A 27,238-nucleotide genomic window follows, 5' to 3' on the forward strand; every position below is an offset into this window, starting at 1 on the left:
ACAGGCCAAGGAAGTGCAAATTGCAGTGGTTAGAGCTGGTGGCAAAGTGCTCACCAGAAGGAATTCAGTTCTGAGTTCTGGCAAGAGCTTTAAACCAGCTCCCGGGTGTCAGCGCTCGAGGCTTTCACACACGGTCCAGGGAAGGAGAAGCAGAGTCTGTACAGGTGGTGCCCTGGTGCACTGAGAGAAAATGGTACTGCAGAATGTGCACGCCCCTCAAGCCTGAGACAACCAGAAGGGAGGACACACATTGCAAACAGGCTTTAGGCAAAGAAAAATAATTTGGATGTCGGCCCTGCTGTGAATATCTCAGCACCGCAGGAGATTTAATAGACAAATACACAGAGCAAACAAAATACATGGCTTATACATAATGACGCACATGAAAAGCCTACTAGTCTAAAGATAAAGGAGGCTTTGAATCACATCCTATTACGCTGCACCCTACTTTAATCTGGTATTAAATATACTGCTTATGATACACAAATTGCTTTTAAAATTCATTAAAATGTTACAACAACAAAAGTAATAAAAGATTTCAAGTTTTATGCACAACCTTGCAAGAGAAAATTTTGGTTTTCGGAAGCTTCAGACAATGTTTAAATAGCGTGGTAACTTCCCACCACTACTAACAAGTGTTAGCAAATGTTAAGGCCATAATTTATTTGTGCAATGAAATTAATCTTTATTTCATGGGAAAAAAAACCCCAAAAGATGAATCAACACCACAAACACCACTCTGAACTCCTCCACCCCCCAAAAAAATCCCAGGTGGTGTTGTGCTGAAGCAAATAATCTCTATCATATCCAGAAGTAAGGTTATCTGAAGCCAGCAGATTTTAGAGAGGTCATCTGTATAGCTTCCCACCCTGTGCAGGGAGCTTACCCACAAATTCTGGCAAACTGTGTCAACTCACTCAAAGCCTCCTTTGAGACTAAAAGAAATAATGACATTCACTGAATCCAGACTTGATTGTTCAACACCTGCTCTGCACATAGAGGAGATGTTTGTTTTGGTCACTCTGAGAAAAAAGTTGTATTTTGCTGTCTCCATTTAAAAAAAATCTAATGCAAAGCGTAAACTTGGACAATTTTAGCAGCATTTTACAGTCCTTCATAAAGTAAAACCAGGAATGAATTAAAAAGAATGCCTGCACACACCTCATTCAAAATACCAAATATCATGGGCAGTAACTGTTGATATATCACAGTCATAAATCAGAAAATTTTGAGTCCAGCAATTAATTCGACATCAGATTCAACATTCTATGGCAAAGTAACTATTTACAACTCGTATGTACAGCTTCTGGACTTACAAAACAACGGAGAGCTAGAAAGTTGTGTAAAGTCAAGTTTGAAATTTAAAAAAAAAATTAAAAAGCACTTGTCCAACCACTTTGGAGACACTTTGGCATGCCAAAAGAGGCCTTTTTTTTTTTTTTGATTCACTTCAACTCTTTTAAAACCAGCACACATAATGCATCAGTGAGGCCAGATATCCTGGGCAATATAGGCAAGTCTCTGTCGTGTCTCTGATGTTAGCTATTGGGGGAGCCAATATCCACTGTGATCTTTGTGTACAGAGGGTACTTGTCAGTTCTTAACACCTTGTAGGATAGTGTATTTAAGCCATCCGAATTCATTGTCTCCCGTGTGTGAGCAATTCGGTCAAACCTGCAGGAGGGGAAGAAAAGAAAGTGGGGGAGGGGATGGAGACAACAAGGAAAGAAAGGAAAAATGTTTAAACAATCTGATCTTTGCATGCCTCTCAGGCAGCATCGCAGGTGTTTCAAGAAAAACCTGAGTATCAGTGCCATAAACTCCCACATTTGGCCAGCCTGAGCAATGGGCCAATGCATTCCTATGGGGTCAAATTTTGGCTAGGAAGAAGCAGCCAAGCTTTTAAATCACACAGGTCCTTTTCCAGCTCTGCACTAGAGCAGAGGTTTATACCCCAAAGACAAGCTGGAAACAATTGCTCAGAATCTAATTTTCTGCATTTAAGAAATAAAAAAAACAGGAGAGGCCTTTGTGCCACAGTGCAATGTTGGGGAAAAGATGTATAAACAGATAATAAGCTAGGAAGGGGAAGGTGGCGGCTCACAGAGCAGGAGCAGAGAGCTCAGTCAGCAAGGAGATGGCTGCAGCCTTTCCACACTGGACCTTTGTGCCCGGCAAAGGGAAGGCCAAGCAGCTGGAGCAGCAAGGGCAGGAGGCACCCCTAAACCTGCTGTGGGGAAGGGTGAGACACACCTCTCGGGGTTGGGTTCGTTCTTCCTGTCCCGGGAATGCCGGATCATTCTGCACTTCCCAATGACCGCATCCGGACGGGATATCCCCATGCCCTTAAACACCAGCCTGCAGAAAGCGAGTACATTAAACACCCAAAGGATGTGGGATGCTCTGCCACACCTTCCACAAACAACCACTGGTTTTACCCACTGTTTTTTGGTTTCTTTTGAGGGGGATGTTACTAATGCACTGCCAAGCTTGCTGACACAAGGAAGGAAAGCCAGTCCTTCTCCACACAGACACTATCTACCACACAGAGTAGAGACCTCCCCCTGCCAACACCAAGATAGCTCACCACACCCTCACTTACACCTCCATCTCCTCCAAACAACACCCAACACCCACATTAACCCTGGTACAGGCTGTAGACTCGAATTTGAGTGGGAGTCATCTAGTTTTTTAACCCATCTGGATGGGAGCCAGAGGAGCACTCATTTCTTGTGAAAGCTGCAGTGTTGGGGGAAACCAAAGTGAATGGTGGTGACGCAGCATAAAGGAGACACATAGTCAGTCACAGTGGCACCAGCTGGGACCTGCTGGGTGAGGGGCAGCCTGTCTTTGTTTGCATGCTCTCTACAAAGCACCTGCTGAGTTTTTTCATAGATATCAGTGATGAAAAATACTTGGTTTCTTGTTTGCCTCTCTCTTTTCACTTCTTTGCAGCATCTTCTGTTCCTTAAAACCTGAGTGCCCCAAAAGAAAGGACTGCCACCTTGATATGAATGCTCTACTGGAAAGCTGTCCCTTTCTTCTTTTTTTAAACAGAAGTGCAAAACCTCAGGAAGGTACAATTTTTTTTTTAAACACCTTTTCTGAAGCCTAGAAGAGTTCAGAAACCCCAGAGAAAAGATCACAGAGTGGTTTTGATACTGAGAAACATGAAGAAGGCCTCCAAATACAAGGTCATGATGATTTCTCTCAGTGAATGCTGTGGATATGTGAAGCTGAAAGGTAGCACTTTCATCCTTTGCCCTGGTCTTCTCAGCCTGCCCTGTGAGAACACCTTCATCCTCTCCTGCACTTCTGAGCCTTCTCAGCCTCCTTCCAGTCAAGCTCACATGGCTCACAGCATTATACAGACAGCGTGACAAGTGGAACTCTCCTGGGAACAAAGGGATCTGCTACAAGGCTGCAGACCCAAACAAATCTTGGGTGGGATTGGGCAAGGTTGATCAAAGTCTCATCCACCTTCAGCTGCATGTCCTGAATTCCCTTCTTTGAGCCAGTACTGAGCGACCAGAAGCACACTGCCCCAGCCAGTGCACTGGTGTGGATGCTGTTGGTGAGGGTACAGGGAGAATGAACAATGGCAGGGGGAGGGGTGTGACTTTGCCAACTAGAGCCCCTCCCCGCTGCACCTTGGGAGCCGAGAAATGGGGCGCCAGCACCCAGCAGGAACGTGCTCTCACTGAGCCAGGAGGTTGCCCCACACATCACCTTCACCTCCTGCCTGCAGACACCCCATGTCCTCCCACACCCCGGTGAGACCAGCAGGGCTGTGCTCATCCCCACCCTGAACACACCCCAGGGTGCCAAGGAGGAAAAATTATTTACCTGTTATAAATGTCATCATCTTCACCACCCCAGCCCCAGTAATTGTTTGGGAACCCATTGATCTTTGTGAACTGCTCTTTGCTTAGGGCAGACACACCTCCAAAATACTGATTGTAAGGTAACCTGGAAGCAGAGAAAAGAGCACATTAGAGGAGAAGAGGTGTTAGCCAAGGGGCAGCCTGCCTGCCTGAAAAGGGCTTGCTGCTGCCCTTCACCCAGCCCACACCCACTGCAAGGCACCTTCCTGCCACAGGAAGCAGCCATGTGTTGTGGTACTCTGGACTCAGCTGAGGGAGAGGGAACTGGTGGGCTCAGTCCCAAATATACCTGAGAGGTCTTTTGCAACTGGAAGTAGCTGCAGCCTTTTACCAAGCAGTACACTGTCCTCAAAGGACAGGCTGAAATGCATATCACCTCATCGAAGGTGACGTGAATGCCACAGGAGTGGCAAGAGCTCAGACAGACACTGGATATGCCACAGAGCCTTCTCCTTGTGCAGCTCTACTGCTCACCTTCACACCCCTCAGTGCCCCAAACAGAAGCTTGCAGCCCAAAACTGAGCTGGCAGTGTGACCTTGCACACAGAAAGCCAACCAGCTCACACCTGAAACGGGACAATTCACCAGGAGACTGGGGACAGATGAAATTCAGACCCAGAGCTTAAGGAGAGGGTCCACACAGGGATCACCAGGATGTAGTACAACCTTGTCTTTGCTTTAACTCACCAGGATGTAGTACAACCTTGTCTTTGCTTTAACAAGCAGAGAAATCCCCAGGGCCATGCATTTCTGTTTTAAGCTTCACCTCCGTGCAAGAAAGAGCTGCAGCTGCTGCAGTGCCAGTGGCAGTCCTGCTTGGAGCAGGGCTTGGGTCTGGAGTGGAGACATTCACAGACCCTGCCAACACCACCACTGCCATAGCTCTTGCACTACTGGCCACCACAGGGTCATGACCAGTCTTCACTTTATAGATGAGCTTTTAAACTCCTCCTTGAGTTTAAAAACTGAAAAGGAAAAGCAAGACACGTTTTTGTCCAGAACTGAAAGGAAAAGCAAGACACGTTTTTGTCCAGAACAGCTTGCTAAACCCAAATATATGCTGCAAGAAGTTTCACTCTGTGCTGCTCTCATGTACCAGGGCAGGTCTCTCAGTGGCATAAAACCAAACAGCCAAAAAATTTTTGTCTTGCTCTTGAAATAGTGTCTGATGCAGTCTTTTTAAAGCTGCACATAATTCTCAGTGTGTGAGTGTCTCACTTTTCAGACTGGGTGGAAACACTAGCTGTCTTCCAGCTCCTAGACTGAAACACAAGAAGGGATATGTGGGCATCTGCAGAATGAAGGCTGCTTAGCTCTTCCTCACCCTTTGTTTCACCTTCCAGAAGCTGTGAATTTTAATAAAGTGCTCAGCTGCATTTCTCCGCCTTCCTCCCCTGCAGCCACCCGCTCCCTGCAGGGCCCTGCAGGTTAAGACAGGCTTTTGGGAGAGATGCTTTCCCATGCTTTCAGTGGTGGGTGGGGATGTGTAACACTGCGCCTGCCCTGCTAGGCTGGCAGTGCTATTAGGAAACAGATGCTGCTCCAAAAGGCGTCTCACCGAAATCCAAATTTATCCATGGATACGGAGAGGTGCCGTGGCTGGCTGTAACATTTGTAGGTGTTCCTGTCATCCATTGGGATGAGGTCTACATCACTAAACACAAAGCAATCATAGTCATACTCCTTCAAGGCCTCTGCAAATCCAATATTCAGCAGTTTAGCGCGGTTAAATTCTTCTTCTCCATCCTAATTTAAAAACAAATAAAACCAGTTAAGTGACTTAAATTTGACAGTTGACATCAGCAGTTTCTTACCCGTTGCCAGATGCCAGTGTTGCTGCAGAGGGCTGACTCACCCTGATGACAGACTGAGCTCGAGCCCAAGCACTGCTCTTGCAGCACCCATGGCATGTTTGCAGCAGACCCCAAATGCTGCCTGTGGAACAGTGACACTTGGGTCAGCTGCAAACCATGGAGGCAAGAAAAATGGCCGAGGAAGGGCTGGACCCAGCTCAGCTCCCATCTCTTGGTGGGAGCCCCCAAGAGGGCAGGTTTGATCCAATGGTAAGCAGTCCCTATGTCCCACTCCATGCACAGGCATTTAAGGATTGAATTTTCTTATACAGGGCAAGCAGGTGGGGCTTCCTGGAGCAGCAGAGAAAAGCAAAAAGAGGTGAGCTCCTCTGGAAGAAGGGACTCTTGCTGCAGAGAGAAACATGGGCTTTAACTTACAGCCATGACAAGGACCATGGACCAAAACCCTGCTATGGCCAGAATTTCAGCACCCTCCTCCTAAGCTCTGCCACAACATGGCTGTGAGACTGTGGCACAGCCACTGCTGAGCAACACCCCAAACCTGATTTGCAAAGCACGAGATGGCACCAGGAGCCAAAGTCTGATGCTTTGCTGCTCACCTCTGACCCTCTGCCAAGCCCTGAGCAGCCATGAAGGCAGAGGAGCAGGCTGCTCCCTGGGCCCTGGGCAGCAGGTTTGGCACACGGCTGTGACACAGCCTTGGTTACTGCATGGCAGGCCAGCACGAGCTGCTTCCCAAAAGGGCTGCAGCTGGAGAGGAGGATGCTGCCACTGCTGCGGTGGCACATCCCCTTCTTGGGTGCTCTTCACCCCTGTTCATCTCTCCTGGGGGCCTTGACAGATGGGGAAAATGCAATCAGGAAGGTTCTCGCCATGACGGGAAGAACCATCATGAAAAGAGTTGACACTACAGCAGGGCATATTTATCCCAGGGCAAGCACAGCTAATGAAGGGACTGGCAAAAAACAGGGCAGGAAAAATCTCTACTGTCCTCCCCAGGTAATGAAGCACCTGAGGAGAACCTGTCTGACCCTTTTCAGGCAAAAACATTTCAAAAGCACATGTGGATTTGAGCACACGTAGAGGCTCACAAATTGCTGAGTACTTTAGCTTTTTAGCTAAAATATCGTACCAAAAACCCAATAATACTGGTGGTTTGAGAGTTAGGATTTCCAACTGAAGACCCCACTCTGCAGCAGCTTCAAACCCAAACCCTGTACAAGGCAACAGAGCAGGTACAAAGAAACTCATAGGGTATCGCTCAAAGAGACTGAAGGATTTTGCCAGCCTTGAAACCAAGACTGCCAAATCCATTCCACTTTTACTCCTCCACACTCTCTGAGCAGTGCTAAGACAAAGGACTCCCACACTGTGCAAGCTGTCCCCCTACCCTGCACTACCCACACCCAACACGGGATGCAAACCAAGGATTCATAAAATACTGTGTCCAAGGAGCAGCAGCTTGAAACACCACACTCGTTGTAACAGCTTTATCTGGTTAATAAGCAATCATTTTGGTAACCATTTAGTCCAGACTAATTAACAGATTTGCTGCTGAAGACCCAATGCAGGTTCTTGAAACAGCCCCAAGTATATTCCAAATGAAGGTTTTAAAATACAAGTGTCAAACCAGTTTTCAAAAGCATTACTCACCTGCCTTGGGCATAAATGACTTCACAGGGAGGAGTCAGCTTTCATGGAAGAGGATCTGAGCAAATTCTCAGCATCCTCACCCAAAATAAAAGGGTTCACAAAACAATAACGTGGTGGGTGGACAATCATCATCATGCATAAAGCAAGAGCAGTGAAAACTCAAGAACAGAAAATGAAGGCAAGTGGAACAAAGAGGCTGGGGAGAGGAAGCAGCTGAGGTCATAAGATTGGAGGATTTTCTTTCCCCAGCAAAGGCTGCTGCCAGCCCTAGCTGCCCAGCACTCCTCAGGGCCCACGACACCAAACCCAGACTTGGCTCCAAGGTTCTGAGGGGGATCCGACCTGGTGCTGGTGCAAAGTGCAATGTGCTCACACCTCAAAGCAACTGCTGGGGCCTCATTTCATACCCTTTGGCTGCTCTTTTCCTAATGAAATTCAAGGCAAAGGGCACCAATTTTGTTACCAGCAGAGGCTTAGCTGTAATTAACCAGTGCCTTCAGGCAGCCTCTAACTCCTCTGGATGACACATGGGGATAACAGCGCTATAAGGAGCAGTGTTTTTAAACCTCTCCCCAAAAAATCTCAAAGCACAGAGAGTTTTGTACCAAGAGCATGCAGGACCCTTCCTGCCACCCCACCCATGGGACCCTGGCAGAGCTCACACTGGAGCCCACACTGTGCACGGAGAGGGACAGGACACAGGGCAAACACTTCATGTGGGCATTGCCACTCTCCTCCCAAGTGGCCCCAAATGCAGCTTCACAGTCTGGCATCCAAAAGACTAGGAAGAAGGGAATCACAGCCTATACAAGAAAACAAAGAACTCTCTCCAAGCCCTTTTTTACTAACTTTACGGTGAGCATGTAGCTCATGCAGCAAACTTTGCAAGGCTGTTAACAACTGTGACTGCTTTGAGGCAGGAGGTTGCTTATCTGTCCCAGAAGGTATGTGGGGATTTAACACAGTATATTGGAATAAAAAAAGACAAGAGGTTTTGCTTTTTGCAGAAGCTCTGTTTCTTTACCTAAGGCAATGTGGAAGCACTGGCGTGCTTGCAGTATCTGAGATTCAAATATCTCTCAAAACTCACATGCACGCTGCAATCTTTGACTGATCTGTGACATTTTGGAAAAACAACCAAACAACAAACCACAGCTGTGAAAACTTCCTTCCAGGTCAGCACAGAGCACAGTACCTGCCGGTGAGCCTTGAGAAAGCAGATAAAGCACTGCTGAAAAAACCTCCATCCCTCACTTCTGCCTAGTGGCTTGTCATCCCATGAATGCTGCTACTTGTCACAAAGAAATGGATGAGTGTGGACTTGCTTGGACAGAGGAGCATTATCCTGAAGAGCAAGGCAGCACACAGAGGACTGCTAGTTAGACAATGCAGTCAAGCTCTAGACATAGCCTCCATGCTCTCCTAGGCTTTCAGACAGAAAATATGTGATCCAAGCACATTTTTGCTATTTTCTTCTCCTGACAATTTTGTCCCAATGTTCTCTTGTCCTGAAATTTAACCCACGTCTGAGTTCAGTGCTGGTGCCCAGCACCTGCTTCTGGCTCCTGAATTAACTCTCTCTGTCACTCCCAGAACAAATTGCTGCCTCAGTCCTGCAAGGTCTAACACTGACTCCTGCTTGCACCTGGAGGTGAATGATCAGCCTGAGCAGAAGAACATCCAGGCTTTTTTACTTCCCATCCCTTACCTCAGCTGAATCTGGCTTGTTCATCCAGACCTGCCAAAGGAGGCAGGGCTCCTTTTTTTTCAGTGCTAAACAGAAAAAAATTGGGGTTTTTGGAATCGTTACTCAAACTAAAGAAGCTGCAAACCAGCAAGAAGCCACATGTCCTGACTTTGCTCTGCCTCCCACATCTATGCAGGAGGTAGCTTTGTGATTCCTCCTGCAGACAGCACAGATGAAATGTGGCTGCACCTCTCTCACCTGAATCGCCAGCTCATCAGATCTCATGGAGGTAATGGTGAGGATGTATGTTGTATGTTTCTGGCCAACGAGGAGAACCATCACCTCCAGTGGGAGCTTGCTAGCTAACACACTGAGATAGCCTGAATCACACTCCCCATATCCATGGGGAGGTCCTTCCTCCAGTGGACTTGACCAGGCAGAAACATATTTCCAGAGCCATAGAGAGATATCAGGAGATACTTTGGTGTTTCTCTGTCACAGGGTGTTTTGAGGCCTCAGCACAATTACACTGGGCAGTGGGAGAGAGCAGCCACAGTCGAAACCTGCCTCCCCTGGCACTGCAAGGGTAAGCAGCAGCTGAGCACAATTCCCTCCTTTGCCCACAAACCTGATACCCCCTGCAAAGTAACACGGGTAAGAGTGATGCCTCAACCACTTACACACACACACACAGACACACACACACACACACACACACACACACAGACCCCCACACACCTCTCTGGAAAACTGCTACCAAGACACTACAAATGGCACCAGGGGCCAGTGGAAAATGGTTGAACAACTGCCCAGTTTCCAGGGAATTGGCTAAGTCTTCCTTTTCTCAAACTTTAGTCTGGCAGCATGGGCATTTGCATGGGCTGAATTGCGATTAATTTCTAGAGCTGAGCATTCGCCTGGCAGTGGCCGCAGGTGTGGGAGGACACATGAATAAGGGTGGGAGTAAGCAAGGCTGAGGGAGACACTGCAAATTTGTCACTTGTGGGGCATTGATGGGCCCTGGGCAGAGCGTGCCCAGCCATGTGTCCTCTTCTCAGATTTACCTGAAAAATCCTCCAACACACAGGGTTTGGGTTTTCTAGGGGTGGAGTGTGCAAGGTGAAACACAATACGTTATTTTCCACTGGCTCCTGTTACATACCGGACATTTTACAAACATCATCCCCCTGACTTCAGCCAAGTCCTACTCAGAGGCATTCAGGCACGCGAGAACAGCACGGAGGAGACACAATGGACTCGTGACAGAAACACATTGCGCTGAAAGGAAGAAGTTTGACATTACCAGTGCAGCAGTAGCAGGGCTCAGCGCTCCTCTTTCTTTCTATGAGATGCGGAGCACAGAAGAGCATGTAGGCAGCGTGTAAGAACCAGATCACACAGTAATTCTCCTTGCTTCAGTGATTGCTTTGATATAGACAGGATTAACAATAAAGGTAATATTTCCCCACTAGAAGGAAAAATAAAATAAAAAAAAAAAAAAAAGGAGGGCAGATGCAAAGGGAAGGACAGACAAGAAAAAGAGAAAAGCAATTGTCAAGACAGCAGAGAAATAAGACTGTTTTCCTACTGTACTTCTGGAAGAATTAATACATTTTCTGTATCTCTCTCTACTCAGTGTTCCCACTCACCCTTGGGAGATGCATCCAGTGGTTTTACTACCACTGACCACTCCACTTCTAGACACAGCTTATTAGAGGCATGCAGAAGGAGAACGTTTATTTTACAAATCAAGTAGTCTTACTTGCTAACCTACATCTACTGGATGTGGCCAGGGCATATATACCCTGTGTACTGCATTTCACTCTCACTCAAACTGTGCCCGCTCAAGAAAAAGCATTTTCTTCAGAAACTTCTGTGAGAGTTAACTGTAAAGGACACAGCCCTAGTGCTGGAGAACAGGACCACAGAAGAGGAGTAGCCAGCAACACAGGGCAATGCAAGCCAGCATGCACCATCACACAGCAGCAGGGACTCCAACCAGGCTTCAGACACTGCCCCTTAGGGGCACCAGCCCTGCTTTCCTCATGCTGGAGCGCCACGCCAGCTGCACACAATGGGGTGGTTGCTCTCTCACCAGCGATGCCCCGGACCACGTGCAGGCAGCTCTCACAGCTGGCGCTGACTGCACCTGCCTGGGAAAGCAGCAGCCCCAGCTCAGGGCCGTGCTGGGTGCCACACCACCCTCCTGCTCCTGTGCTCGGAGCAGGGAGGCATCACCGGCACCCCTGGCCAGCAGCTCTGTGGCTCAGCCAGCCCCGTGGCACCAGCAACTCACACGGGCAAGGAAACGCAGCCCGAAGCACAGAGGCTGCCGCTGGCCCTGGGCTGCTGCACCACAGCAGCACCAGCTCTCCTTGCTTTCCGCAGGATGGGTTTCCTTACAGGGCTCAATTCTAGGGCACAGCACGCCTGTCTGCATGCTGCAGAGATGCCTTGTGTCCTCAGCAGTGTGGCTGCCAGGCCACAAGCAGTCAGACGCAGACACCGAACCATCTTGGCCGTTGTGCTGCAGAACTACTGCTAATTCCCCCGAAATCCCTTTTGTCCTGATCTCTGGCACCCTGGAAATGAGCAAAGCAAGAGAAATTGTAGTAATGGAGTATCAGTTTTCTCTCTTGGGATAAGTCTCCCCCTACTTTCAAGTCTGTGATGAAATTCATCGCCTGGGTGACCATTTTAAATATTCATGGTGTTTGATATGCCCAAACACACCAGCTGATCCAAGCAGAAATTTAAGGAGTTAACACTTAAAGAAGCATGTTATTTCATCTCAGTTCTTACTGAGCTGAGAAAACAGGATAAAAATACATATCCAAGAGAGAAACTGCAGTGGAATTGTCCAGAAGGTGGTCTCTGCTGAGGCTCTCAGAATTGCATCTGCCCCTTCACTCTGCAGCCTGTACAGACACATGCACATTTTAAGCCTTTCCAAGGGTGAACAACACTCACTTATCTAAACACCATTATGCTATAAATTAAGACAGCTTGTTGTGAGTGAAATGTGCATTTTTATGCCTTTCTTTTTTTAAAAGGCAGATTGAAGGCCACCAGATAGCAAGAAGAAAAAGCCCCAAAACCAAAAACTGCAAGAACTTCTCCATGATTGCCTGTTTCTTTTATATTCCCCTGAAGACAGCCACTTACCTGCCCCACTGCCACAGCTTTGTTTTCTCCATCCTGACTTTGTGCACTAACATGAACAGAAGGTGTTCAATAAAGTGAAATCCTACACACTTATGACACATCTACTACCAAACTAGGCATTAATACCAACTTGTCACCTTAAAAATCTCTGCATGCCATTCCTGCAGCAGTTGGGAAAAAAGAACATATGGAAAGAGATAATTAATTGGGTTACGTTATTAGGAATTCTTTCCTCCTCACCAAGTGGTTTCTTTAAGCAGAAACTCTTAGGAGTGAATTGCACCTGAGCAGAAGCGGGGATCCTGGGTTTTCCACCAAAGGCATTGAAGCAAAATTTTTCTTCTTTTTCTTTTTCTTTTTTTAAGCAACCTTATTCCCGCCTGCCAGCCTACTGCTTTTCAAAGAAAAGCAGCCATTCCTCTATTTCAAGGGGCACAGGCACTGTTGTGACAGCTGTGTGAAAGCTCGTCTCCAGCATCTTACCTGGTTGATAACATATACTCCATAATCCAGTTGCTGCCTCTGGAGAATTGGGTGCAGGTAATAGAGCCAGTACTTGAGGTGCTCCTCTCGGTTCCTGAAGGGTATGATTATTGCTACCTTCTGAAGTGCTACACAGTCCTTGGGAGCAAAGCGACCTCCTGCTCTGACCTGTGGGTTTATCCTTGCCACTTCTTCCAGGTTTACAGGCTGGGAGAACTCCACACGCAGTGCACCAACTGGAAGAGAGTCATAGCAGCAAATTAACACATACAATCTATTTTTCTGAGCATACATCCTTTACACACATTAGGGTTTTGGTTGGGTTTAGTTTCTAAGAAACAGAGCTTTTGGTCCAAACACAATCCCATCAGTGCTTGGAGGTATTGAAGTTTGAACCATCCATATCCAAAGCAACCTCACACCACCAAGTCAGAGCAAACCCACAAACAATGTGTGCTCTTGGTATCAGAACCAGTCACTGACACTGAGAGTGTCCTACAGTCTGTGTGGCCAACCAAGAGCTGTGTTCCCACTGGCACATGCACCACAAAACCAGGCTGAAGTGCTGCCCCCTGGGCTCCCACCTACCTCAGGCAGCCCAAAAGTCAAGGGCTTTAAAAATGGATCTGCTCTCCTACTGACAAAATCACCAATGGATAGTCACATGCAAAGTGAATAAAATCCCCTTCCTGCCTTTTTTTTTTTCTTAGAGATATTTTTGGTGTTCTGTAGAAATGCCACTTATTTATTAGAAGTTCTGTAATAGAAATGATAAAAAAATCCCCATATCCAGATTTGCATACATGTTGGCAATTCCTGTAGATGGTTTCAAAAGTGGCAACTTCTGAAACCATTGAAACAATGTGTCAAAACCAGGGTAAAAGCGAGAAGTCCAGGTGGCACCAGAGAAACCCTTTCAGAACAGCCAGGCTGGCCATTCTATTTGCTTCCAGCTGCTCCAGCGCCAATGGCATGACTCACCAAGGAAGCCCAAGGAAAGGCCTCTCCTGCTGCCACGTCCTGCTTCCAGCACCAGCCAGTCAACAAACTGCACTTGGCACAAGCTCTGCAGTGGGGGGGTTGCTGAGGGCCCCCTGCATAAGGCATAAAGCATCAGCCATAAATACCAGCCTGAGGATCACCCCTTAAGGATTGGGCTGCTGTGCCCTCCCCTGCTCCTCCATTTGGGTGTGTTTGAGTGTCCTGCCTCGCCAGTGCTACTGCCTCACATTTGCTGCAGAGACCCCCAGGTGCCCAAGGTGGGGCACACTGCCCTGGGGAGCCCCTTGGCAAGGAGCACAAGTGACTTATGGAGCTCAAAAAGGCGCCGGTCATCACAATCAACCTTGTGCATTCCAAAACATGTGACTACTAAAAAAAAAGCAGAAATGGTTCTCCAGACTCATGGCTCATTCCCTAGTTATTTAGAAGAAGTAACTTGGTTGCGCTGCTTCACTAACCTGTGCTCACTCACGCTGGAGAGGACAAGGAGGAGACTGGCCAAGCTGGCAGAGGTGCTCGGTGCACCTCCAGGGGCAGCAGGGAAGCTTTGCTGCATAGCACCTACGCAGTGGCAGGATGCAAAGGGATCTCCTGATCTCTGCATTTGGCACTGGTTGAACAGGCAAGTTTCCCCCTCACACGAGGAGAAGGCAGTGATTTCTCAGACTCCAGGGGCACTGGGATCAGTCTGCCCACACTCCCAGCAATTCCCAGCTGACACCTGCGCCCAGTTATGCACCCTCTCTGCCCCGTGGTACAAGCTGGGCCCTGTGGATGCTGCCCTGCAGCTGCAGGGCCAGGGCTGAAGCCTCTCTGCTCTGCAGACTAAATGTGGCTTGCAGGGAGAGCTCAGAAGGTGCTCTGCAGCAGGAGGAAGAGGCAAAAATTGGAGGCACTGGGGCAGGAAGGAACACGTAGTGGAATGACTGGGACTGGGGCTCAGTGGTGCCAGGATCAGGGGCCAGGCACAGCCATCCTCGTGCCTGTGGGACAGGCATCATATCAATGGGGCCAGAGGTGGCAGGAGGGGGAGACAGTACATTTCGTGCTTCTGCTGAATTTGGGGGCTGCTTCTACACCACGGTGAGGAGCAGTTTTCCAAAACAGCCTCTGGCCCCAAGGCACTTCCCCAGCCGTCCCTGTGCCCATGAGTGTCACCTCCATTAGGAGACTAGCACTCAGAGCTAGGATGCTAGTGCTAATGCTACACTTTTGTGATTTTAAAACAGCATAGGGCATTGCACTGGGCATGGTTCACCTAACTCTTCACAGCCAGCAAATGGGATTTTGTTGGGCATCTGTGCCCAGGAACTTTATTTTCTCATCCTTCTTGCCCCTGCTTGCCAGGAGCAGGACCCGCTGTGATGCTGCAGGAAGCAGAGGGGCAGAAGCAGCACATCCCCTCACAGGGCCCTGCCAGCCTAGTCCACTGCCAGGCACTGGGTGTGGCTGCTGTCCCATCAAACAAGCCTGTTCCTGTTGGGACAAGCTGGGCTCTGTGTTCCCAGTTACCGGACTCTTCTCCCAGTTGCTGCTCCCAAGAAGAGACTGTGAGCCCCGTCAGACTGGAGAATGCTTTCTGGTTTAACAAACAAAGGTTCTTTCAATGTCTCATACCCACTCAGAGTAAGGCAGGAGGAAATGAAAGTCTGCCATTTAGGTGAACTTACAGAGGAAATCTCCCACTGGTGACTTGTGAGCTCCAGCTGGGCAAGGACAGCCACAAGCATTTGGAACTGCAAACAGCATTTTGCTGGCTGGCATCCAGCAGCCCCCCAAGGCGAAACATAGACCACTCATCCTGCCAGCAGTCACTCTTGCTTGCCTTACAGAGACTGGAACATTGGCAAGGAAAAGATAGGAGCAGAAAGCATATTCATTGTAAAAAACAGCTGCAGAAGGCAGAGATTTAACAGTTTCATAGTCTTGAAGGGCATTGGTAAGAAACGATCTCTACTGCTCCAACCTCCCGCTTAATGAATCAGTTTTAAGGGCAGCACACCTTCTCACAAATCCTGCCCTAAGGGATGCAGCCAACACCTAGGTCAGTGAGAAGTCCCCAGGCACCAGTGCCATCCATGTGTGGCAAGGCAGGCGCCTCTGAGACAGGCTGGATACAAATCACTCAAGTTAATACATTCACCAAATACAAAACCAGGAAAAGAGCTGAATAGGCTGTTTTGAAATACAGAATGACTAAAACAAACTCCACTTCGTAAAGCCATGTGGCTGACACAAAGCAGCAGCAACATACCACCCACTGCAAACTGACACTTCCATTTCACTTCCCAAGCAGGACAAGGCTAAAGCCAAATCCACAAACGCACAGGCTTTCCAACTGGTTAATAGAATCACAGTTCCAACTACTAATTTTAAATCATTTTCACTGAAATCTGACTACCTGGATAGCAGGCAGCCCTAGGGCTGTTGTTTCCCAGGGATGCTGACTCAGGATGTAATCTGCAATGCCAGGAAAACATGCAAAGTCTGCTGCAAGCGCTGTCCCACCTGTCAAAATGGTGTCCCTATCTATGTTTACTAGGTAAACTTCCCAGCTCGATTCACTCCATCTGAATCTTTTCTGATTCTGTTCAAGCTGACTGCCTGACACAGGAGTCATTGTATATGGAGTCCCTTCTAAGAACAGACAGGCGTGACAGTGCTGTGTGGACTCACAACTCTGGTCACCCATGCAGCTCAGCATCTGCAGACAAATCCTGTTGGGTTCAGCATCACAAAGCTTCAACAGAGCAGCTTCATGAGCCTCCACTGCATATTTTTAGCAAAAGAAAATCTCAAAAACATAAATAAGCAACTGCAGGAAGCTTGCAAAAGAACACAAAAGCACAGCATCACATCAAAACATTTCAGAGTTTGTAAAAGGAGGCTTTAGCTGGCAGTGGCAGTGTAAGAGAAAGATACACCAAAAGAAAAAGCCAATCCACTCCTGGCCCTCACCTCTGACCCTCAGAAGCATTTCTGCTCACAGGGAAGGTGCACAGGAAAAGCCAGGGGCCATCGCAAACTGGAAGCAGCTTCTCACACCAAGCACAAAGTGAGGCTTGTGAAAAGCAGAGGCAGCTCAGTGCTGGAGCCCTAAGAGCCTGTCCCACAGTGCCAGTGATTTCCCCATCCCGACTTCCCAATGGCCATGCCTGCCACAACACCTAAACCTCCTGCCATCTGAGGCTGCCACCACACTGCCCTCGTGGTGCTCATCCTGCTGACCCAAAATGAGAGGACGCTCACACAAGCAGCCCAAAATCCACTCAGCCTGATGTTATAATAAATCTAGAGACTGCTCTAGCCTCCCTAGCCCAAAGGGAGTGATGTAGGGAGGCCCCAAGGAACACTTTCCCAATACTAGAAGTGTTGGGAAAACTCAGGAAGCAATGCCTCGCAGGGCCAGAAGTGTACTCGTGCATCCCTATAGGGGCTGCAAATGGGATGACACCACACTCCATCCAAGAAGGTGGGAACAGGGATAAAAAACAGGGCTGCTGCCACAAAGGGCAGCCCTGGGGGACTCGGGCAGGACAGACTGGGGGAACCCTATTCTTCAGGAAGGCAGTGGGAGAAGGAAATAGGAAGGAGGTAAACTAGTCTCTTGGACAGGCCTGAAGAGTGATCCAGCCATCTGAATCACCCTCCAGAGAGCTTCACTGGGAAAACAAGCAAAATCCACCTGTCTGCTTTAAGCCAGGCATCAACCTCAGACATTTAGTTTAGTGAAAATGAAAGCAAAACCAGATAGCAGCAGTTGGAAAAAGACTCTCCCCGAACAGAACCAAAAAGAACATTTCCATCACTCTGGCTGAGAGCTGGGCATTGCTATCCATCCACTGAGCCATGAGCACACCCGCACTGCCACACTCAGACAATCCTCATGCAAAAGAAAAGCTGGAAAAGAGCAGCAGAGCTCAAAGAGAGGAAAAAAAACAAACAACCCTCTCTTTTCAGGGCCCCGACAGAAAAGGGAAGGAAGGGCCCATCAGCCACACCAAGCTCGCCTTGGCTGGGAAAAACAACATCAGCTCCACCCCAGACAATGTGAGAGCAAGTTCCCCCACGCCAGGCTGTGAAGCAGGGCTGGACCCCAGCCCCACACGGCAGCTCCAGGGCAGGCAGGCAGCTGCATCCCACAGCCCGGCAAAGCAGTCATTTCCTCTTAAGGTAATTAAAATAATTTCCCATCAGCTGAACTTCAGAGCTGTGGCAGCAGCTTTTCAGATGTCACCAGACAGACTCGAGTCGTGGCTCAGGCCCACGATGGGGGACGGGGCAGCCCCCATGTCCCTTGCCCACCTGGGTCTCCCAAGCAGCCATGTCACTGGTCAAAGTGGTCCCTGCCTCTTGCTGCCTCCAGCCACTGCTCCCCTAGGAGAGTTAAAAGAAAAAAACTCCTTGGGTCTTCCTAGAAATATCCTAGTCACAAAAACCACCAAAAACCTGCCCTCCCAAAGGCTGGTATACATTTCATTTGGCTGATCTACACTTGTGAAGTTGCATACCCCCACAGATGTTAACTATGCCAAGGCAAGGGAAGCTGGCTACATGGGCTCATCTCCTGTCCTGGGCAGGCTTGCACATGGTCTGGCATCTGCAACTATGGACCCCAAAGGAAAAAAGGCTGAAAAAAATGAGGATGCATCACATATCCTGGCAACATTGGGTCTGCCTGATTAACTCAGGAACTACAGCCAGGGAAAAAAAATTGTTAACCCAATCCCCAGCACTGACACTGGAATGTGGCATCTTTAGAACAAAATATAAAAAAAGGGAGACAGTCTTGTTGATGGAGAGAAGCAAAGTCCTCCTTGGTGGCTCAAATCCAGTGCACGCTCACTGAGGCGGCTTTGAACTGTCTGCCTTTGAGCCAGGCAATCTGCATGTCATTAGCTCTTCCCACCCGCCACAAAATTAAATTCCAGGCTCTCTTAACAGCAAACTACAAACAAACAAACAAACACAGATCAGAAAAAGGCTGAGCAGCCATCAGCCACAAACCCCCCACTATGCAGCAGGATGGGATGTGTGGACAGGAGCCCTCCCAGGTCGAGCGGCATCTCGGGCACGTCTCTGCCAGGGCCAGCCCCAAATCTTCAGGCAATCTCCCTTGCCCCATCCCATCCTGCCTGTGCAATGTGCACCTGGATTCCAGCACTGCCCCAGGGTTGGGGTGCACTCCCCAGATAGGTGGGGGAGTGCTGGGTGCCAGGTGGGGTGGAGGTGTGTCTGTCTGTCTGTCTGTCTGTCTGAAACTCTGCCAGCGCTTGTGCACCCCAAAAGCATGGGCTGCTGCTGGCATCAGGGAGCACAGGAGGCGAGGACAGCAGGAGGGCATTGCATGCCTGGAGAGATGGCTGCTGCTTCCTTCGCTGCCCTGGAGCACAGAGGTTTGCAGGAACCCATCTCATAAAGGCCTTTACAGGGCCACTTCCAGATTCAGCAGGACAGGCTTGCAGGTAAATTGTCTCTTTGCCCTCAAAGCAAACCCAGAGACACCCCAGGTGGGGCAGGCGACAAAAGCAAATCTCTTTCAAACATGTGCAAAAGCCTGGGGACTGCCCCGAGTTCCCGGCAGTTCAGCAGCAGCTGGAAGCCTGCTGGAAGGGCTGTGCCTCGTCATGCCCCCTGTCATGGCCACTCCTCAGTGAAATCAGCACCTGCACTGTAAATGCAATCCACCCCTGGCTCACCAGGCACCTGTCCTTGCAGGCAGGGGCTGCACAAAAGAAAACTCTGATCCAGTGGGGACAGGCTGGGCAACAAGACCTTCTCCAACCCAGAGAAACAGGAGCAAGCTGGACATTGACACTGCTCCATCCACATGCCCCAACACCCCAAACCTTTGGCCCCTCACTGCAGTACTGCTATGGACTGGCTGGGTTTGTCCCCAAACCCAAATCCCCCTTGTGCCCTGCAGAGAAGGGTGTGCAGGAGAGAGCGCAGCAGTGGCTGGCTGGAGAGCAGTGTCCACTGGTGAGGAAGGGAGGTGAGCTGTGGAGCCCAGCACCTCCTGCTTGTATGTGAGGCCATCAGACCTAGAGCACCTCCCTGCTGAGGACTGTGCACCTCCAGCACCCTGCCCTTCGGGGTGGGGAGGGCCCTCCAGACAGGGACAATGCTCCCTATCTGCTGCATGAAGTCAGACTAGCATGCTCCACACCAGAGGAGGAAAGTGAAAGAGCTTAACTGAATTCTGCGTCCAAGTGCAGTTTTGGAAGCTGCAAGTTATCTGTCTCTTTCCAAACACAAACTTGGCCCAATCTCCAAAGAAACTAGCTATTGCTTCAGATCAATGCTGGCAGAGAAACAAGCATGTTATAAAACACTACATGCATGAGACAGAAAACTTTCCTTTTCTCCTCTGTCTGTTGTGCTTTGTCCCTGAAACAGCTGCTCTCCAGCACAGCACAGTACCTTTCCAAGCTACTTTGTGAACCTAATTAACACTCCTTGACCTCCACTTCGACCAGATAAGAGGATGCTAGTGATATTTTCCTCACAGAAGCTGCTCCCTGCCTGCCAAGGAAGCCTGTGCTTCAGAGGTATGATGTGCTCCCTGCCACACAGATAGCTGTGGAGCTGTCGGTGGTGTTGCCAAGATAACACATCTGCTCCCTGCCAAACATCTTAAGCATATTCTTGGGAGACGTTTAACAATTTCTCAAACCCTCTTTTGAAGCCAAGAAAGCTTAAATTTGAGCAAACTGATTCACATGTTATCTCCCCCTGCCCTCTCCATGCTCTTCTCTGAGTTTCTGTTTTACTTTTTCAAAAGAAGGCAGTAGAGGGACACGACACAACCCCAGCTTGTGTCTGTGAGCAATGCAATGCCTCCAGCACCAAGGCAGACAGGAAGGAGCAGAGACTGGCTATATATAACAAGTTTTGAAAAGGCAGGTCCAGATGAGAGAGGAAAGGGAGATGCTGCATGTAAAGCAAATGTTATCTTCACTGCCTGGTATTGCAAGTGACCCCGCAGATTCAGAGGCCTCCAGTTCCTGGGGCAGAAACTCCCCATGGCAAGATGAGAGCCTACGACTGCAGGTGGGCAATGTGACAGATGACCAGACCCCAGGCATGGCACACCTACCAAATCCCTTCAGCACTGTCAGCACTAGGAGTCACCCTAAAAAATGGTGGGATTAGCATCTCTTAGGTTTTCACCCTCTTGCCTCAATTTTGTCCTGCAAGGATTCTGCCAGCAGTAACACATCTTCTAGCTCTGCCCACAAAATGTCCACATATACAGGGCCTCAAACTGTATTATTTATTAATTCCATCTCAGGCAGCACATAACCTCTAAACACTTTTGTAATACAGACCATAAGCATCACTGCCGATTTTACAGGCTCAAAGCATCAGAAACCCCTCATCACTTATCTTCAGCACCAAGAGTTTAGAGCACCTGCTTGTACTGACTACACAGGCATCAGAAGTAGTGCATTGAAGAAACAGCCTCTGTAATAGATCCTCTCCTCCCTGAATGACAGCTATCCAAAGGAGTTTTTTCTTTCGATCCTTGTATTTTTTAAAACATGCCTCACTAACATGGAAGTGAGAAGCACCAGTTTATATCCAGAACTCTTTGACATCTTGGAGAAAGAGTTCTTTTCCTTGTAAGCCCAAGATACCCAAGCAGAAGGACTTGGGGGTGCTGGTGGGTGGGAGGCTGGACATGACCCAGCCATGGCACTCCCAGCCCAGAGAGCCAAACGTGTCCTGGGCTGCATCCAGAGCAGCGTGGGCAGCAGGGCAGGGAGGGGATTCTGCCCCTCTGCTCTGCTCTGGGGAGAGCCCACCTGGAACCTGCATCCAACTCTGGGCTCCCAGCACAGGGAGGACATGGAACTGCTGGAGTGGGTCCTGATGATCAGAGGAGTGGAGTACTTTCCCTATGAAGACAGGCTGAGAGAGTTGGGACTGTTCAGCTTGGAGAGAACAAGGCTCTAGGGAGAAAACAAAGCTGGAGAAGGACTTTTGTCAAGACAGGGAAAGACAGTGACAGGACAAGGGGCAATAGCTTTTAAGCGCAGCAGGATTAGATTAGATGCTAGGAATAAATTCTTTACTGTGAGAGTGGTGAGGTACTGGAATGGGTTGCCCAGGGAAGCTTTGAATGCCCCATTTCTGGAAGTGTTTGTTCAAGGCCAAGTTGGACGGGTCTCTGAATGACCTGGTCTAGGTAAAGGTGTGCATGCCCACACCAGGGGTCAGGATTAAATGATCTTTAAGGTCCTGGAAGGGACCTTAAAGATGCAATCCAATCCAATCCAATCCAATCCAATCCAATCTATGGTATCCCAGGAAAAAGCCATTTTTAAACCTTAGTGAAAATGAGTACATCTCTAGTGGTTTGTCCTTTGGACAATTCACTGGTTCATACACTTCTGTTTTGTGAATATCCATTTATTACTAGTGTACAGAGTTATCATTTTTCTGATTTTATATCTGGGCATGAAAAGCTATTAAGACAGACATATGACTGCAATATTTACCACACTTGGGTGAACTTTCCCAGAAGATGCTCATGGCAAAAAGGGCAAGAGCATATCTTTTATGTTTGCCATCCCAGCCACACCTGGTGTCTAAATGGGGGTTAGAATTGGCTAAGGAGACAGCTGTTCTGTAAAATAACCTCCATAAATACTTGCACTCACCTGGACAGGACTTGAAAATTACATCCCTGAAATATAGGTGAGCCTGTCTATGAAATTCAGCTTTGCAGACTTCTACTGCATTAAAATGAGCTCTTTTGGAAATGGATCTTTCAGCTGAAGAATTTGACCCCTTGTGCACACCCTCCTTAAAGCAGCAGGCATGTAACTACCCCAATACCAAAATACCAAAAAACCACATGGAAATGGTAGAAGAAACACATTTGACTGGTTTGAAAGTGCTTAGGCCAACACTACTTCTTGAGAGCAAATTTCTATTAGAAAAACCTCAACCAAAACCAATACCACAATACTGTTCTGCATCTCCTAAGGAATGTAACAATTTGGGGAAAGGACACCTGCAGGAAATACCTGGATTTAGTTGCTTTTGGGCTTCTTAGAGAAACCAAAATTTCTCTGAATTCTTGAGATTTTACTGCAGCAAGCACATTCTGCTTTCTGATATCCCATTTAAGATACTCATTAGCATGCAGCTCTAAACTGAAGCATAAATCCAAAATGCTTATATTACCTTGTATTAGAGAATTGCATAGTCTTTAAAGGCTTTCAGCTTAAAGCTGAATTATAGTATTACCCCAGTCCTGATTTGTTCTTTTCAATTATAAATAACAGCAAGTGAACCATAAAAGCACACTTAAAATTTGGCAGCTTCTGGTAAGAGATTAAACCTCATTCAGCTAATGCATTTGTTGCAGAGCCAGACAGCAGGGATTGTAAACTACTCTCTAAAGACTGCTAAGAAGAAAACTGTGGGCCTCTGAAATGAGTACCTGGCTATTTTACCATACAAAAAGCCTGAGCGGTTCAGTCACACATATCCTGTGTGAGACATCACATGCTTTCCAACGACGATGGGGGAGGGGCAGGCAGGAAATTAAAAACCCCAGAATCATGTATGTTACAATAAATGCTGGTTTGTTGAGGAAATGGAGGTTTTGGAGCTACCTGTTGCTATCAGACCCTTTCCCCATGCTTATGGGAGTACAGGAATCACAGGATGACTCCTGCTTTTTATGTTCATACTGATAAGTGAGTTTTGAGCTCAAAAAGGAGTATTTCTGAGTTCTGGGTGGGGAAATTACATGTCAGAAGTGTCCACAAAGTGCACACCCTGTATTCTTCACGGCGGTCTTAGAGACACATGAGATGCTGCTCAGGGCAGACTCAGCTCTGACCAATGTGAGAGGCATGATACAATTGTTTAACAAATGCTGTTTGCTACCAAAACCTGAAAAGAACAGAGAAAAAAAAAAAAAGAACAACAAACAGTTTCTCACCTACATGCTGGCTATAAATCTTGACGCCTTGACGGTGCCAGGCTGCAAGTGACAGCACCACCCCACAAATACTGAAGTAACACAGCAAGAAAACATTTGCCTGCTCTATCGTAAAGAGCTACTTCTTCTGTGGCCCTGTTGCTCTCTTGACCATCTGTAACCACTGCCAGCAGCGTCATAGGGCCTTTGGCAAATTCAGTGAACGGCACTGGGGATGCTACAAAGATGATTTAAAACATCTTAAATGATCCTTCAGCAACCAACTCCAGTAACACTTTGAATCTTGGGGTCACTAAGAGCATTTCTCTAATCTCCGGGCATTTCCAAAGCACATGACTCACTCCTGACAGGATCAGACTAAGTGGAGACCATTCAAAGCAAAGCCATATTCATAAAGAGTTGCCACATCCACTCTCTGAGGACAGGCTTGCACAGCCACTTTCAGCATAAGTGATGTAGGGGAAAAAAGCGAAAGATATGAATAAAAAACAAGAACACAAAACACAGGACAGTTTCTTTTAGTGACCTCAAAACCACCTTCCTAAAATAACAAAACAGTTGTTTGTAATTCAGATGCATTGATCCATAAAGAGCTGACCAGCAAGCACCAAGAGAAACTATGATTTTTTCTGTCGGTTCCGTAAACGGAAAACCACAGGTAGCTTCTCTGAAGTCTCTTCCCCCGATGTTATCTCTGATAACAAAGGTACCTATGCTGAAATGGCACACTTGGCTCAAGGGCTCAAGGGCCCAAGGTGTGGCCAGGCTACTGTCAACCTGTGATGCCAGCAGGCCATGGTAACAGCCCTGCCATCTGCGCAAGAGTGTCTGTTCGAGGAGCAGCAGTTACAAGCAACAAGTTGGGTGCGAGAGCCTTCTAAAGGTACCAAAAAAATCTGAAATTCCCCTTGTCCCCAGCTCTGCCTTGTGACAAATCTAGCAGATCAAAATAGCTCCAGCTCATCACATAGTAAAAATGAGACCACCAGCAGGCTGCAAACCCGCCGAGATCCTGCCAGCACATGCCAGCACCCAAGCGGTCGTGGAAAAAGTCTATGGAGAGCACAGCTTCAGTGCAGATAAAACACACGCCAGGCTGCCACGTATCACGGTACTGCATCACAGGACCAAATATGTCCAGTGGAAAGCGCCGCTGGGATACATAATAACTGTGCTCATGACCCTGCCTCGGAGCTCATTTTAAATCCGTGCCGCTCATTCAGCAGGTCCGCGGACAGAGAAAGGCTGCGAAAAGCCTGCACAGCGCAAAAAGCCCTCCTGAGCTCGCATTGCGCAAGAGCAGCATTTTGGGTAGAGTTCCGAGAGGAAATTACCCAACCCCGAGGACAACCAGAAAGAAACCTAGCCGGGCGGGGTGGGAGCGCTTCCCGAGCGCCCAGTGGCTCCGCTCGCCGCCGCCGCGCCCGGGCAGCATCCGCGCCGCGCTCCCCTGCGCACCGGCTCCCCGGGGATTCTCCCACAATCCCCCTCCGCCGCCGGCACACCCGGGAGCGGCGGCGCCGCTGTCACAGCGCGCCCGCTCCCCCGGCGAGGCACCCACGGCGCACCGGGAACCGGCGGCGGCCGCCCGCGCCTCCTCCCCGCGGCCCGGGCGGCGTCGGGCACCCGCGGGCGGCGGGGCCCCCGCCCGTCCCCCCGCAACCCCGCCGGGACGGCACTCACCGAGCAGCGGGGAGGGCTCGGGGCAGGGGCCCGAAGGCGGCTCGGCGGGCGGGGACCGGGCCCGGGCGGCGGGCGGCGACGGGCGGGAGAGCGGCAGCGAGAGGTTGGCGGGCGGCGGGCGGCGCGGCGGCGGCTCGGGGCTGCCCGGCGGCCCCAGGGCGCTGCCCGCCAGGTAGTAGAGCAGCGTGGCCGAGAGGTGGAGGGCACAGAAGGCGACGAGGAGGCGGCAGGCCCGCTGCAGCGAGGTGCCGGGCAGCGACGGCTCCTTCATGCCGCTGCGCTGGCGGGGAGCGCCTCCCGCCCCGCGCCGCACCGCCGACGGGGACCGGGACGGGGCGGGGGCGGCGGCGGCTCCGCCCGCCGGGGGCGGCCCCGAGCCCCGCGCCCCGCCCGCCTCGGCCGGGAGGGCCGGCGGGACCCCCAGCGCCGCCCGGCCTGGGCATCCCCTCCCGCCCCGGCCTCCCGCCCCGCTCCCCGGGCCCGCTCCGGCCGGCCCCTGGGAGCGCAGCCCGCCGTGGCTGGCCCTCCTACACGGTGCCCGCTGGCAGCGAGCTGGACCCGTCGCTGTAGCAGCCCCCAGAAGCGCTCGCCTGTGGCAGAGGGTGTAAGGGGCAGCAGCGACCTGCTGCGGGGCAACCAGGGCTGTTTGTATTCGTGCCCCTTGGAGGGCTACACGCTGTCTTCGCTTTTATCTGCAAAAACTGTAGCTTTTCTGTCAGCTCGGTGGAGCTTGTTTCAGCTCATTTCCTGCATTTAAATCATGTAGCTTTTTGTTAAATATATCACAACATCCTAGCAGTGCCAGTGGCAGGGTCTTCTGGAGGTCTCCAGTCAAACATCCTGCTTGGAGCATGACTATTGCCGGCAACATGTGAAGTCAGCTACAGTTTTGTCCCACTGAGTCTTGAAAGTTGCCCAGCATGGCAATCTACACCTCTCTGGTGCCCTGTCCCAGAACTGATCCACTTTTCTGAGGAAAGACTTTCCTCACTTCTATCATCTAGCCAGTAGTAGTGGCTGTTGAAGCAGGTCTGGGCACTTCCCAACATCCCTCAAAGTTAGTTACACGTTTCTTATAACTAGCGAGTCCTTGACCCGTTAAAGAAACTGCCTTGATTCTACAGGAAGAAACCTATCCTGTCTCGGCCAGCAGAGATGATGGGCAAGGTCTTATAGTACTGTCTTACTGCAGGAGCAGGGGACACAGGGAGACAGTACTAACCTTGCTGTTCCCCTGGGCACTGCAGGCATTTCACTCGCAGCTGACTGGAAAGCAATCAGTGGGACATTGGTGACTCACAGGGTGAGACTGACAGCCGGCCAGGCAAAATCCTGTTCGTGGTCTGGCAGACTTGCATGTCTCTGGGCTTCAGAGTGCTTCACGTACACCGTGCGACACTCAAGTGGTTTTAAAGTGCAATAAATAACTCCTGGTAGTAGCCCTTAATGCTGCCACTCATTTGCTCTCACAAAAGCAGAGTAACTGCAGGGAGAAAGTGAATCTCATTCTTCTCATGGGTAAAAACTACTTTATAACAACACACACACCCACACACACACACACACACACCCACACACACCCCCACACACACACACACCCACACACACCCACCCCCACACACACACAGCCCCCTGCGCGCCTGCGCTGCTCCTGCTGTCCTCAGCTCTCATGGATCTGCTGATTTCAGCAGCCTCTGGTGCTGCCTGGTGGGATGCCAGAGTGACGAGAACGAGCTATCCTGCTGCCAAAGTGCATGACCAAAGACATCTGCTTCCTCTTTTCTGTTCACTTAGAAGTTTCTCAGTTCTTCCTGAGACACTCTGCAAGTTAGCCCAGTAGTCCCCTTGTGCTTTGTTTAAACCTGATGTTGCAAACAACATGATGGCAATTCCAGGGTCCATGATG

At 49.5% G+C, this 27,238-nt stretch overlaps 1 protein-coding gene across 1 annotated transcript; it reads right to left on the reverse strand.

Annotated features, from left to right (window-relative positions):
- Nucleotides 1–126: 126 nt before the first annotated feature.
- Nucleotides 127–25,603, reverse strand: B4GALT1 (beta-1,4-galactosyltransferase 1). Its single transcript, XM_054288251.1, has 6 exons — nucleotides 25,333–25,603; nucleotides 12,687–12,922; nucleotides 5,443–5,630; nucleotides 3,847–3,969; nucleotides 2,254–2,358; nucleotides 127–1,674 (listed from the first exon to the last, which is right to left on the reverse strand). The coding sequence occupies exons 1-6, from the start codon at nucleotides 25,601–25,603 to the stop codon at nucleotides 1,539–1,541; spliced, it is 1,059 nt and encodes a 352-aa protein (XP_054144226.1). The 3' UTR covers nucleotides 127–1,538.
- Nucleotides 25,604–27,238: the final 1,635 nt, after the last annotated feature.

Source organism: Melozone crissalis, unplaced genomic scaffold (genome assembly GCF_028551555.1).
Source record: "Melozone crissalis strain CALT ecotype California unplaced genomic scaffold, PUWL_Pcris_2 ptg000005l_1, whole genome shotgun sequence".
NCBI lineage: Eukaryota > Metazoa > Chordata > Aves > Passeriformes > Passerellidae > Melozone > Melozone crissalis.